Below are 12,433 nucleotides of genomic sequence, written 5' to 3' on the forward strand. Positions count from 1 at the left end.
GCACTTAAGTCCTCAGGTCATAGAGGGTTTGCTTCTGCAGTGCTTACTGCAGCCTCTCTTGCAGCCCTTCTAGGGGCTTCCCTCCCCTGCAGAGATGTGTGCAGAGACAGAGGGTGGGCACAGGAAAGGGTCTCCCAGGTGTACCTGATGCATACTGGTCTAAGAGACACATGTGAAACCACTTAGTCATTTTAGATTTGGAAATAGGGTTTCTGTAGTAAGTTTGAACTCTGCTTCAGGTTTCATGTCTGAAGATTGCAACAAGCTGGTTTCCTGAGGAAGCTGGGACCTCTTCAGCCATTTGAACTAATTTCACATGTGAACAAGTCTAAGTGAAAGATGGTGTGGATATTGTGAACTAAGTCCCAAGTCTCAAACTTGGATCTCTTTGGACATTGGTATGTGTATGTAATTAATAATATGGCCAGAGGAAAGGATGGAGATGTCCCGTGGCAGTGCCCTCAGCTGGGCACTGGAGAGTATTTCACCTACTACACAATGACAAAGTTCACTCAAACTGGATCCTTAGTTCACAACATTAACCGTTTTGCATTGCCTCTGTCCTGCTGCCTTCTTCCATTTTCCCTTTTGTTTCCTATGTAACTACATATGTTACCATATTCCCAACGAGAAAGTCAGGCTTGCTTTGGTTAATGTAATGTAAAAAACAGCACTGTGTTTACTCACTCTTTGTAATCACATTTCCCTTAAAGGTTTCTCTAGAAAGGCTTTTACATTCATGCCTTTGGTATTTCTCAAACTTACCTTTCAGGCTAATAGAAGGTAGATGCAGTTATACTCACACAGTATTGTAACAGTTGCTGATGGTGCTTTATTTAGTTAATGTCACTTCTTTCTGAGTAGTATTCGATTTGCTGAATCTGTCTGGTTTTAGTTTTGGAAAAAAAAAAAAAAAAAAAAAAAAAAGATTAACATGTTTTTAAAGAGAGTTAAGAAGAAGAAAACTGCTACATCCCAGTGCAAGCAGATAGGCCCATAAATGAAAGTCAAGATTTGTTTTTATTTAACAATTGCAACTTTGTCAAGTTAAGATTTACTGGCTTCCTCCCAAGGCTGAACGTGTGACTCACTGGACTGAAAATCAGGATTGGTTCCATGCTGTGGAGCAGGGAAGAGGAGCTGGCTAAGTTTCAGGACAGGCAGCGAAGCACACTTGTGTTCACATCATGACCACGGTGAGCTCCATCTGATGCTGGGCTTTTGAAGAGAGAGTTTTGCCTGCTTGGCATTGATGAAGTGCTGGAGATGTGCTCTGCAAAGTATGATGATGAGTTAAGTGGCAGAAGATTTAGGCTGGCAGGGCATGGCCTTACATGCACTTGGCTTGTCTGGGATGCAGGTGGAGACTGCCTTGATCCAGAACAGGCTGTAGAGAGGTGGACCAGGTAAGGCATGGTCCAGTCTTTGTTTCTTCTAAAGTCTGGGTGTGGGTTTGGATCCACTCCTCAGTGCTGGGAGCACTGAGATCCTGTGAACCCCATCGTCAGTGGGGCTCTTCTCCCAGGGTTAGGGCAAACAAACAGGGAAACAGTTGGCTTTGTGAAGGCAGTGAGGAGATGGAAGTGTTTCTGGCTCCTACTTATCTGCCAAACTTACTAAAGCAAGTTGCTAGAAGGACAGAAGACAGCTATTGGCAAATATAGTAAAGGAAAGCACTTGGGGTAAGGTGATAAAGCAATATGTAAAACAGCAGCAAAATCTTGCTCTTTTTCTCCTTTCAAGAATGTAGAGGACTATGGAGTATAATCAAATGTTAAGTTAAGAGTTAAAAATAGTTTTACCTAATGCACTTCCCTTAATCTCTTGTCCATGTTTTTATTTCAAGATTACTTTTATTCTATTAATACTTTTTCTTTTCTACTGAAAAGCTGCACAAACAGAAGTACAATGAGCTGTTCAAACCATAAAACAAACAAAATTTTTAAAAATATTTATTTATAGAATTGTTTTATGTGAAGTCATTCTAAGTATCAGATAATAATGGCATATTTGAAAGTCAGAGAAGCAATTAAAAAAAAAAAAGTTGATTGTATCTTTTAATCACTGTTCATCTAAATACTGTGGTTCTTCATTGTAAGAAGTATATTCAGACAAAATCCTAAGCACATTACTGTTGATGGGAGCAAAACAGCTTTCATGGAATTCAGGGAGGCATGGTCTTTCAGCCATGTCTTTGGAAGCACAGTAACACAGCAGCAAGCTTGAGAGGACATGAATAAAAGCAGATAGGTAAGAATTTGCTCTTGTTGCCATGGTGTTTCAACACTGTCTGCTTCACCTATCAGCCAAGTCTGGTTCTTTCCCTCTCTACTGGAAACCTGAAGCCCTAACCAGTAGCCAAGTTCAGCCCCAGTCAGTACAGGTCCCTGTATCATATAAATAAAAAGTTTATTGATATTTTTTTACTATTTGTTTGTATGGGGGGGTTTTTGTTGTTTGATTTTTGGTTTTTGTTTTTTAAATAAGGTTTCTGGCATTCGTGGCTGAGGAGTCAAACTTCATATGGTGAAGTGTTCATTGTCTGTTTGGTGATGCTCCAGGTAGCCTAAGCCCCACCTGAGCACACCATGAGGTGGCTGCTGGGGCTTGCAGCCCTGGGTTAGCACCTGGATCCCCAAAGAGGTGGGTGCTGCTCCCTGCTTGGTCCTGACAGCTGCCAGGGAGGGTGGTGCCACCTCTGCTTCCTCTGCCCCCAGAGCTTGGGAGTGGCAGCAGAGGTGTTTCACCCTGTAATGGGATTCTCAGGACGGTGTGAAGAGGGTTTGGGTTTGGGAAGAGGTGAGGGGTGGTTGTGGGGTCTGACCTAGCTGGTGGCCTCTTTGCCCCAGCCCCACTCTACCTGCCAGGCTGCAGAATGGCTCTCAAATAGCGATGCTTAACTCTTCTAAAATTTCTGGCAGCTTGATGATTATCTCAGATGTGGGATGAACTCTCCACATCAGTTTCCCTTGCAGTTTGTGTCAAGCTGTGAATATAAAATGTCAGTCTCTGGTTATAAAAGCACTCTGTCTTATGTATATGGCAGACTTCCCTTGATATCCTTAAACCAACTGCAACAAAATGGACCAGACATACATATCCATTTTAGCTTTCAACTACTAATGTCATGGTACTATTTTCAGTGACTTGGGTTTTATCGTGGTGCCATTACTGCCAGTGAACTACTGTAGTTGAAAGGTTGTTGGCATATCCTTTGTAATTTTGAAAATAAAATATCCCTGTGTCCCTCTGGCTGACTGGTTAAATCACACTACAGTGACCCTACTCAATAATTTTCTCGTGAAAGACTCACATCCTTCGGTTAATTAAAGCATGGAATAAGTATCTAGGGAGGCATATATAAATGCTAAAAAGATTTCTACCACTTATCCACAGAGGCAAACATCACCATGTATAGTTTATGCTAAGTTGAGGACAGAAAATCCTTAGATCTCTCACAAGGCAGAATTTTTATATTTTGTGACAGATGTAGGCAAAAAAGAAAAAGCCAAGTGATAAAAAAACCACACAAGATTTGATAATGATGATACATAAATATATCCCTAATAATCACAGGGATTAAACATTCTGCATGATTGTATAAAGTTTTGAATTTACTGGAATCTTAATACCTGTTTCTATCACAAAAAACCTGAATCTAGGATCAGAAAGCAAGGAGGACTGAAACTGATGGAGAAAACTGTAGCAATCAGAATTACTTAGTGATAACATAATCTGGGCAGTGCTGGAGGCCAGAGTATTCTGGAAAAGTAATGCATGATCTACAATGATAGGTGAAATACTGTTCTGCTTCTTGTCTAAGAGCCTGAGTTTTGAGAGCATCCACTGGCATTCACTACCTGACACTGGCGTTGACGCAGAGGGAAAGGTGCCACCTCCTCCTCTCCTGGCTTCCCATTTTCCCTTTGAGGTTTGTTCTGTACTGGCTTGACCACTTTTATGCTGGTTTATGCTGGTTAACTGAGGTAAGGGAAATAAATGGATGAAGTCACCTAGAGCTTTTTGCAGAAGCCCTCACCCCTCTTCTGTCAGCAGCTGTTTGGACCACTCTGGCATGAGTGCATTCTGCAGAGGGTTCAGGATTGCCTGGATTTAGGTCTGCACTCCTGTAACTGATTTTGTTCATTTTTAAAGAGGTTAGGCTTTGTCTACTCAAAGCAAAGCCTTAGGAGATGTCCTGATACCATCTGCTTTAAGCAGCCAACTTGGATGCAGTTCAGAGGACAGGGTTAGGGAGCAGCAATTCCTTGCAACTTCATTGTAGAGAGGCAGGTGTCTCTACACAAGCAATTCAGGTCATTCATGTTAGATGCTTAAAATAGAAGATATGCAAATTCAGATCACCTGCTCTCTTCACCTCGTCCATTGCTTGTGTTTATTTACATCTTAAATGTGATTTATCATCCAGCTGCTGAAAGAAAGCTTGCATTCTTTTAAAATTGCCTGGCCATTATAATAAGAAAAAATAATAATCTCCATTAGGTCATGGCTGTGTGCCTGTCACCACACGTGTGCCTTCAGCAGATGCTGCACACCTAGGCTGCCTGGGAGGTGGCACAGTGGGATGGCTGGGTAGCCAGTGTGGGGGAGTGAGAGAGCAGGAGGCTGGTCAGGACTGGCAGCAACCACTTTGCTATGGGGTGAGCAGTGAGAGGCCAGTGGTTGGGCTGATTAAGGCCAGATGGTTTTTGAGGTGGTTTGAGCTATAGCCTTTTTGGAAACATGTTAAAATATGAATGAAGACATGTGCTTTGAATAAAAACCACTTTGCAGGAATGTAGAAGTGACCGTAGTGGTAGAGAACATAATTGCTCGTTTAGTTGTGGATGTTTTTTTTGACATTTCCTTTTGAGAACCATTAGAAAATGCCATTTCATCCAAGTGCTCCCTGGCCCTTTTGGCATTCATGTTTGTTGCCATGCTTCGGAAAAGCTCAAGCTGTCATTTTGCTGCATAGTTGTGGTCCAGTCTTCAAACATTTGTTCTGCTCAGTGCTGTAGTGCTGCTTCGTACAGTGGTTGCTGGCCTAGTGTTCGGTGCCCTGGGGTAACCATTCCCTGGATGGACAGCAGGATGAGGCAAAGAAGACATCAAGCACCTGAGATGGAGAGAAAATATGAAGCCAGACCTGAGAAATTCTTGGCATGGGTAGCAAATGCTTGACAATGCTTTGTGGCAGCTACTGAGTTGTTCTTAATGAGAGGAGAAATAAGTAATTTGGAGTACTGTGCAAAAAAATTATGAGTGACTCACTGGTAGTTAACAAGGGATTGCACAGATTGGTGCCAAGTGAGCAGTCCTGGGTGGAAAAGGATGCTTGTGGCAGCATGGGGAATACAGGTCAAACCTCCCAGTTCCTATAAGTCATTGTCAGCCAGCACATTCACCTTGGGGAAGAGGAGGAATGATGGGAAAGAGGCTGGAAATTACATATATCTGTCTGTCTGTCTTGCTTTCTTCATCTCTCTCTTTCTCTTCCATTCCTTGTATATCTTGGCCTTTCCCCAATTGCTCAGCAAGCCTGTAGGAGCCAGCTGAGAAGCCAGCAGGCTTCCCATGGGTACCTGTGTGGCATGTCTGTCCCCCTGGCCACCTCATGGGCTCATTGCTGGTATGTGAAAAGTGAAGCTGAGCTGAGTCTTCAGACTGAAGAGGTTTTGTTCATTCTGAGCTGTTAGGGTTAAAGTACTTTATTTTGCATTCAGAGTCTAGCCACAACCAGAAGCACACACCAAGTGAGAAATCCCATTCATCAAATAATTGAAATAATTTTTCATTGCAAAAATATTTCTTGCACCTGGCCTTTTGGCTACCAGCAGCATGCACTGCCAGCTACAGGACACTTAAATCCTCGGGGAGGAGGGAGGAGGAGAAAGGAGAGGCTGTAAAAACTTCATTTGTCACAGATCTTTGTCAGCTATTTGGAGATTAAGGCCTCAGTTCCCTAACACAAACTCTCTGACCACCTGTCTCAGTGCAAGGTGTCCCCCCAAGCCATGCTGTATCTACTCACTCCTGTCTCCACACACCACCTTCCCAGCACTGCCAAAACAAAGTATTTGCTGAAATGTTCCTGCATTTTATTTCCACTGCTCCAGCCTGAAGTATTATTAGTTTGGGAAGGGCACCTGAGTCAGTGTGAATCAGGGTGGGTCTGTCAGCACTGGTGGAGCCACAGCGGTGCTGGGCAGAGTTGAGACTGCAGAGCTGTCTCTGCTTCCCCATCCTCCAGCTTCCATGGAGACCTCATCACTCACTACAACTCCCTGAAAGGAGGGGGTAGCCAGGGAGGGGGTCAGTCTCTTCTACCAGGCAGCTACCAGTAAGACAAGAGGGCATGGACTTAAGCTCTGCCAGAGGAGGTTTAGGTTGGATACTAGGAAGAAATTCTTTACATAGAGGGTGATCAGGCATTGCAATGGACTGCCCAGGGAGGTGGTGGATTCTCCATCCCTGGAGGTGTTTAAGAAGAGACTGATGTGGCACTCAGTGCCATGGTCTCAGAGGTCCTTTCAAACCTGTCTGATTCTATGATTCTACGACTCATGGGTTCTCCAGACCCATGCTGGACCTGTGCTGTTGGGGCTTGTAAGACCTGGATATCTGAGGAGTACCTGGTGGTGACATCCAAGCAGCTGTATGAGGCCTTGCATGGCAGGCCAGGAGGCACAGCTGGCACAGCATCTTGGAGACACTCTCAGCAGCCAACTGGGTGCCCAAGCCCCATGCCCACCAGCCCTGCTGACACACAGAGGCTGGTGCAGCCGGCATGCAGCTTGGGTTGATGGGCTGTAGAGTTCTGGTTCCTTGTGAAAGTGGAGAAAAAAGAGCAAATGCCAGCCTCTGTATGCAGGAAAGCCTAAAACTGTGATCATCTGTGGCTCAGAAATCAGACACCACATTGACCCAACCACAGCTGATTGCTTTTAAAATCTTATAGCATCCTGGGGTGTGCAGCCTGAGCTTTGGTCATTTGGGCAGCACTAGGGAGTCTTGTTGACCCATGCACAGGTCAGGGATGCTGTAAAGGCAGTGTGAAGGAAGTCACACTGTCTGACAGGCATATGGGAAAAGTCAGAAGAGATGAGATTCCCTGTGCTGGTTCCTGCTCAGCTTTAGAAGTGCTGGAGCAGTGCCACTACTCCATCTCTTGTGCTCACACCATGTTTTAAAGGGATTGCAGGCTGAGTTCCTCCAGAGTGAGTCATTTCTCATAGGAGCCAGGCTTTATTTTTACTTCGTGTGGCTTGAGTATTGTGTGATCAGTTATCTCACAGCAACAGGGAGAGACCTCTAGAAGGCTCAGTAGTATTTCTGATGAGAAAATATTTTGATGGAAAAGTAGCCATTTGTCTCAGAAGCCTAAAAGGGCTGGATGCCATCTGTGTAAGGCAGCCCCTAGCCAACAGGTGTTTAAAGAAAGGCAGAGTGACCTTCCTTTGAGTACATTTGACATTGGCTTGATCTCCTGTATTTCCCAGGTAGTGTATTAACTGACTCTGTTCCAGAACAGTGAGTACAGGACGATGCTTCAAGCCGTGCTCAACCCTTGCCATACAAAGGTAAGTGCCACTTGGAAACTGGCTCCCACCTTCTTTAGGAGCATGTTCCAGGTGCCTGTGTTACAGAAGTATTCAGGGCTGTTCCCTATAACTGCCCAACATGATTTCTAGAACTGGCCTGCTTTTCCTGCAGGTTCCTTGAAGTTTGCTACAAGCCCGTGGGAGTGAAGCAGAACTGGGTTTGAGGGGTAACACAGCAGACGGGATAGACTGTGAAAGTGTGAAATTGTGAGTGACACGGGAGGCTGCTTTTAGGCTTGGGACAGCAGAACTGACATGAATTATAGAAATAATGGCTCTGTTAATCTTTGTGTTGTCAGCCCTTCTATAAACAGTGAGCAGATGCTGTAGGTCCACAAGTCCTCTTGAGCAGGAAAGCCCTCTGGTCAGGGAGCAAGAAGGCTCCTGCCTGCAGCTTCAGCTGGGTGACCTGGATCATTTGTTGGCTCAGAGAGAGGGATGTTGCTTTTCAGAAGCCTGTGTTCCTTCCTTTTAAAACACTTCAAGTCCTTTAATAATCCATTAGGCTCCCTCAATACATTTTTTTTCTCTCCTGTTTACTTTCAATTAGAGTTACTAAAAGTATACAAGACAGACAGTAGCATCAGTAGATGTGCATGGAAGGTTTGCTTGCCTTTCAGCTTTTGGGGTGTTTTTGCAGTTGTGTGTAAAGTACTTACCACAAAGTTTGCAAATGGCTATGTAACTGAAACTGAAACACTATGGAACTCCAGGGTGTGCTCTGTGGCCTTACCTGTTCTTCTGATAGTCAGTATTTGGGGAAGAAACTCTACCATGTGGTAACAATTAAGAGGATACCTGTTGAGTAATTGTAGAAACTGTTATAAGTTGCACCATGTGTTTTGTCCCCATATTCAGAATGCCAAACAGAATTTTAAAAGGGAATAAATAAATAAATGCCTATTTCAAGGCAAAGGAAGGTGACTCTTTCAGGAGCCTTCATTGGTGTTTTCCATGTTCAGAGGTCCTTAAGAAGAGCTGCAGCTCTGATCATCAACAAAACTGGAGATCTGTGAACTCCAAAGCCAGCCTTTGCTGGCAGTTACAGAAAGATACAGATTCCCCAAACAGCTTTGCAGGTCGTGTGTGAAAATAGGATATAAATATTAAAAAGTAACTTGGCCAGAGTTTAATTCAAGCTGTAATGTAGTAAGAGAGAATTAATTAGTAGTGATCTTTTAATTTTTATTTTGAACTCTCCAGCAGGATGGGTTGAGAGCAATGATGGTAGGGGCTGGTTTTTTTGCATCTTCCATCACATTCAGACAAATAGAAAACTGAGTAGAGTGGTGACAGTTGCAGGATTACGTTCTTAAAATGCTGCTGGAGCAATAGTATCTTTCACAGATTGGACAGAATTTTTATCTTGGGGGGAAAAAAAAAATAATTCTGACTGAAAACACATGGCAGGTTTTGGGAAAGGCTGGCTGCTCGGAAAACCCTATTAGTACCTCTCAGAAAAACCTGGCACAGCTCATATGGCATGTATCAGGTTGCTGCCAGTTTAGTCCCTGTTCTTGAAGAAAAATCCTGCAGGTGAAAGGCCTGGCTCCACTGCACATTCAGTCCTTTTTCTGTCTGCTCAAACGGCTGATGGAAACCTAATGCCTTACTTTGAGAGAATAATTTGTTCTCAAAGATGCAATTGCAAGACTGGGACCTTGGAGGTGGTAATTCAGGTACACTGGTACACTTCCCAAGGCAGACTTTGAATGTTACTGCTAAGATGTCTCAGCAATGCAAGAAATCAATGTTTAACTAAAAAGGCTCTGAATTAGTGCTCATGTTTAATGCAGCAGGGCAGTGCTAATAATGATTATTTACCATTTTCCAGACAAATACAATTCTGTTCCTCAAGCAAACAAGTTTTTTTCCAGACCAAGAGGGTAGAAGTGCAGGGCTGTTTTGTTTTTGAAAGCCTAAATCTGGTGTTTGTCACCTGTGCTTGCTCTGCAGCTAAACTGTTGTGTTTCAGTCTGCAAAGCATGGTTATGTGATTGCAATTCCTATGGAGATAGGGACCTATATTTTGAAACCAGTGAATGGCAGAAGTAGAAAAATAATGATCAGCTTCTTAAGGGACCAGTGGTTATTCTGTTTTCTTAACTCATTTGTTGTGTTTTTTTTAAACAAATCCCAAGTCCTTCAAAGCAAAACTTACAGTTTGTGTCTGTCTTTTTAGACTTTGCCACAACTTACCTCTCGCAGGTGGCATGAGTCTGTCTGAATTATATTTACTGCACAAGAAAACAAGCCTGACTTTTACCGGGTGGGTGGACAGGGGGGGGGAAAAAAAAACAAAACAACCAACTTTTTGTCAGTCTTTTGTGTTGCAGCAGCTGGATTCATTGCTGCTATGGCAACACACCACATGATGAGGTGTATTAGATTGCTCTGCGCCGAACACGAGGGGGAAAATGAGCAGTGCTCCTTGCTGAAGGTAAAGGTTACCCTGGAGTTTGTGCAGGAGAGCTGGGGAAGGTCAAATGCTCCAGTTCCCTGCACATGTGCTCGGCAGAAAGGAGTGGGGGTGCATGGAGGTATTCAGCTGCGGAACCAGGTAAGGTGCAGCTGCTCTGATTAACCTGAGATCTTGTCCTCCTGGGTCTGGCAGCACAACTTCCCAGAGACTTTTCTCTTAGTTTTTACAAGTTGTTGGGGTTTTTTGGGGTTGGGTTTTTTTGTGGTTTTTTTTTGGTTGCTTTTTTTGTTTGTTTTTTAAATTATTATGCTAATATGGCGAGGCAATATGGATACATTGGCAGTGGCTTAAACTGCTAGGAAGAGCCTCTTGCTGCAGGGAGACCAACCTCAAAGGTTAGAAGGTGATTGCCCTCACATCAACTCAAATGTGTATGGAGATTTTTGCTGTTTTTTCAACTTTACTTGAAGGTATTGACCAAGTTTTTGGTTTTTTACTATCTGCAGATTGGTTCAGAATCTCTCGTTGCTCAGAATCCAGGTCTTACCTACTTAGTAATTTTTATTATGAGTACTTTTTAACAATCTCATCTATTTAGCATTAATTACTATTTGTTTCTCCCTCCTGATCAGCCGCATCAGTGTGCATAAGCTTTCTTTGAAATGAATTTTCATGTCATTCCCTCTTTCAGCTACCTTCTTACGCCTGGCAGTTGTGTTAATCCAGTTCAGGAAACTTTAATGCATCTGTAAGGACATGAAAGTATAAACAGTGCTATAGGATATTATGTTTTTTACTCTTTTAACCATTCATCCACATACAGGTAAATAGAAATAATCCATGTCAGCATTGAATTTACCTGTTTATTCAGACCCACATCAAACTCAAAAGACTTTTACTATCCCATGCTCTCTACACACTTTTTTGTTGTTTTTTACACATTATTAGTTTAGATGTGACAGGCTTCTAGGTAACATCCATTAGGTGCAGTAAACCAATTGTACTTTAGATAAGAGATAAGCTGAGAGACCAAAACTGTAGTGGAAAGGGTAGAGAGCATGCCTGAAATTCAAGTGAGATGTTTCAGTACTTTTCCTGCATCTCATGAGATATTTCCAACATTTTGAATACTTTCTATTAGCTGCAACTTAGAACATAATTCTCCCTTACCACTGGGCTTCTGTTTATTTCATCAAATAGTTGCTTTTTGCTTAAGAACCTCAAAATTTACTCCATAGCTGATTCTGGTTACTTGCTCCAAAGAGCAAGTGTGCTTTTTAGGGACTGCATGGTCAGAGCTCAAATTGAAATGAGGCTTCTCCAGCTGTAATGAGGTGACTTTAACAGAGGTGAAGAAAGGAGCAACCTTCCTGCCCATCGGCACCCAGAGGAGAATTGGTGAAATAAAGAGGTTTATAAATGAGGAGCCTGTTAATGATCCCAGAATGAGATAGGTTTGCAAGGAGCTGAGCTGATATTCTTGAAAATGAGACTTTGGAAAGGGTGGAAATCTTTGAAGGGCAAGATTAGCTGTACAAGGAAAAAGTCAAGCAAAGTAGGACCGTGATTTAGCTCTGATTTCACCAGTTCAAGCAGAGCAAGGAAAATCCAGATCAAATTATTTCAGCAATCAAAGAAGCATAATCTCTCTAGATTTAGGGACCTTGTTCAATTGGGTGGATGAGAAATCTAATTCAAACACCAAGAGCTCTTTATTGCTAATATAGCACATCCACCATGGCCCAAAGCATAAGTACCCAGGATGCAAGTGATTCATAGCACAGGAGCACTGACACACTCCTCTGTCTGTCATGAAGGTGCACAAGGGGTGAATTTGTCCAGGGAGTTAAAAAATTAAGGAATCTAGATAAAAGGAGACAAAGCACCCTCTAATAAGTACTTCTCTCTCCATGAGTTTTGTTTGTCATTTTAATTAGAGCTGTGATAGTTTATCACAAGGAAAGGAGGAAAGGAATGAGAGTCTTAGTTAGGGGCTTCATTATTAAGCAACGACAGCAATAAAATAGAGAAGATTGTCTAACTAGTCATCTTTGCTAGTGTAGGAAAAGGTATGGAAATATGGGTATAAAAATCATATTCTTGGTGAAGCCAGGTGAACAGAAGGATCACGAGCACTGTCAGGAAAAGGTAGCTTTCTTCACCAGAGGTTGTTCCTTTGTATGGTTTTTCTAGGATCATATTAAGCTCTACAAATGTTTTTAAAATTATAATCCTGCTCATGATTAGTTGAAGAATGCTGTGTTTTCAACTATTGTATTTTGTCCTTTTTAGGATCTGTGAGAACATATGAACCTTCCCCCCGCTTATTCTCTACTGTCTCCTTGATCCCTTGGTATCTTTTATAAAACCTTCGAAATAGGGGACAATGCCTGGTAATGTCTGTCAA

General features: G+C 42.8%; 1 protein-coding gene across 3 annotated transcripts in view; it reads left to right on the plus strand.

Annotated features, from left to right (window-relative positions):
- DTNA (dystrobrevin alpha) overlaps positions 1 to 12,433 on the plus strand; it is a 182,392-nt gene that overhangs the window by 46,341 nt on the left and 123,618 nt on the right. The window contains exon 1 of one of the 3 annotated variants that reach the window (XM_030446271.1): positions 10,094 to 10,164. The exons of 1 other annotated variant lie outside the window; for it this stretch is intronic. In XM_030446271.1, the coding sequence (XP_030302131.1) occupies positions 10,139 to 10,164 (26 nt within the window). In that variant the 5' untranslated portion in view covers positions 10,094 to 10,138. Of the gene's footprint in view, positions 1 to 10,093; positions 10,165 to 12,433 lie in introns of those variants that run through there. One more of the 3 variants, XM_030446272.1, reaches the window with a different exon arrangement.

The sequence above is a fragment of the Calypte anna genome, chromosome 2 (genome assembly GCF_003957555.1).
Source record: "Calypte anna isolate BGI_N300 chromosome 2, bCalAnn1_v1.p, whole genome shotgun sequence".
NCBI lineage: Eukaryota > Metazoa > Chordata > Aves > Apodiformes > Trochilidae > Calypte > Calypte anna.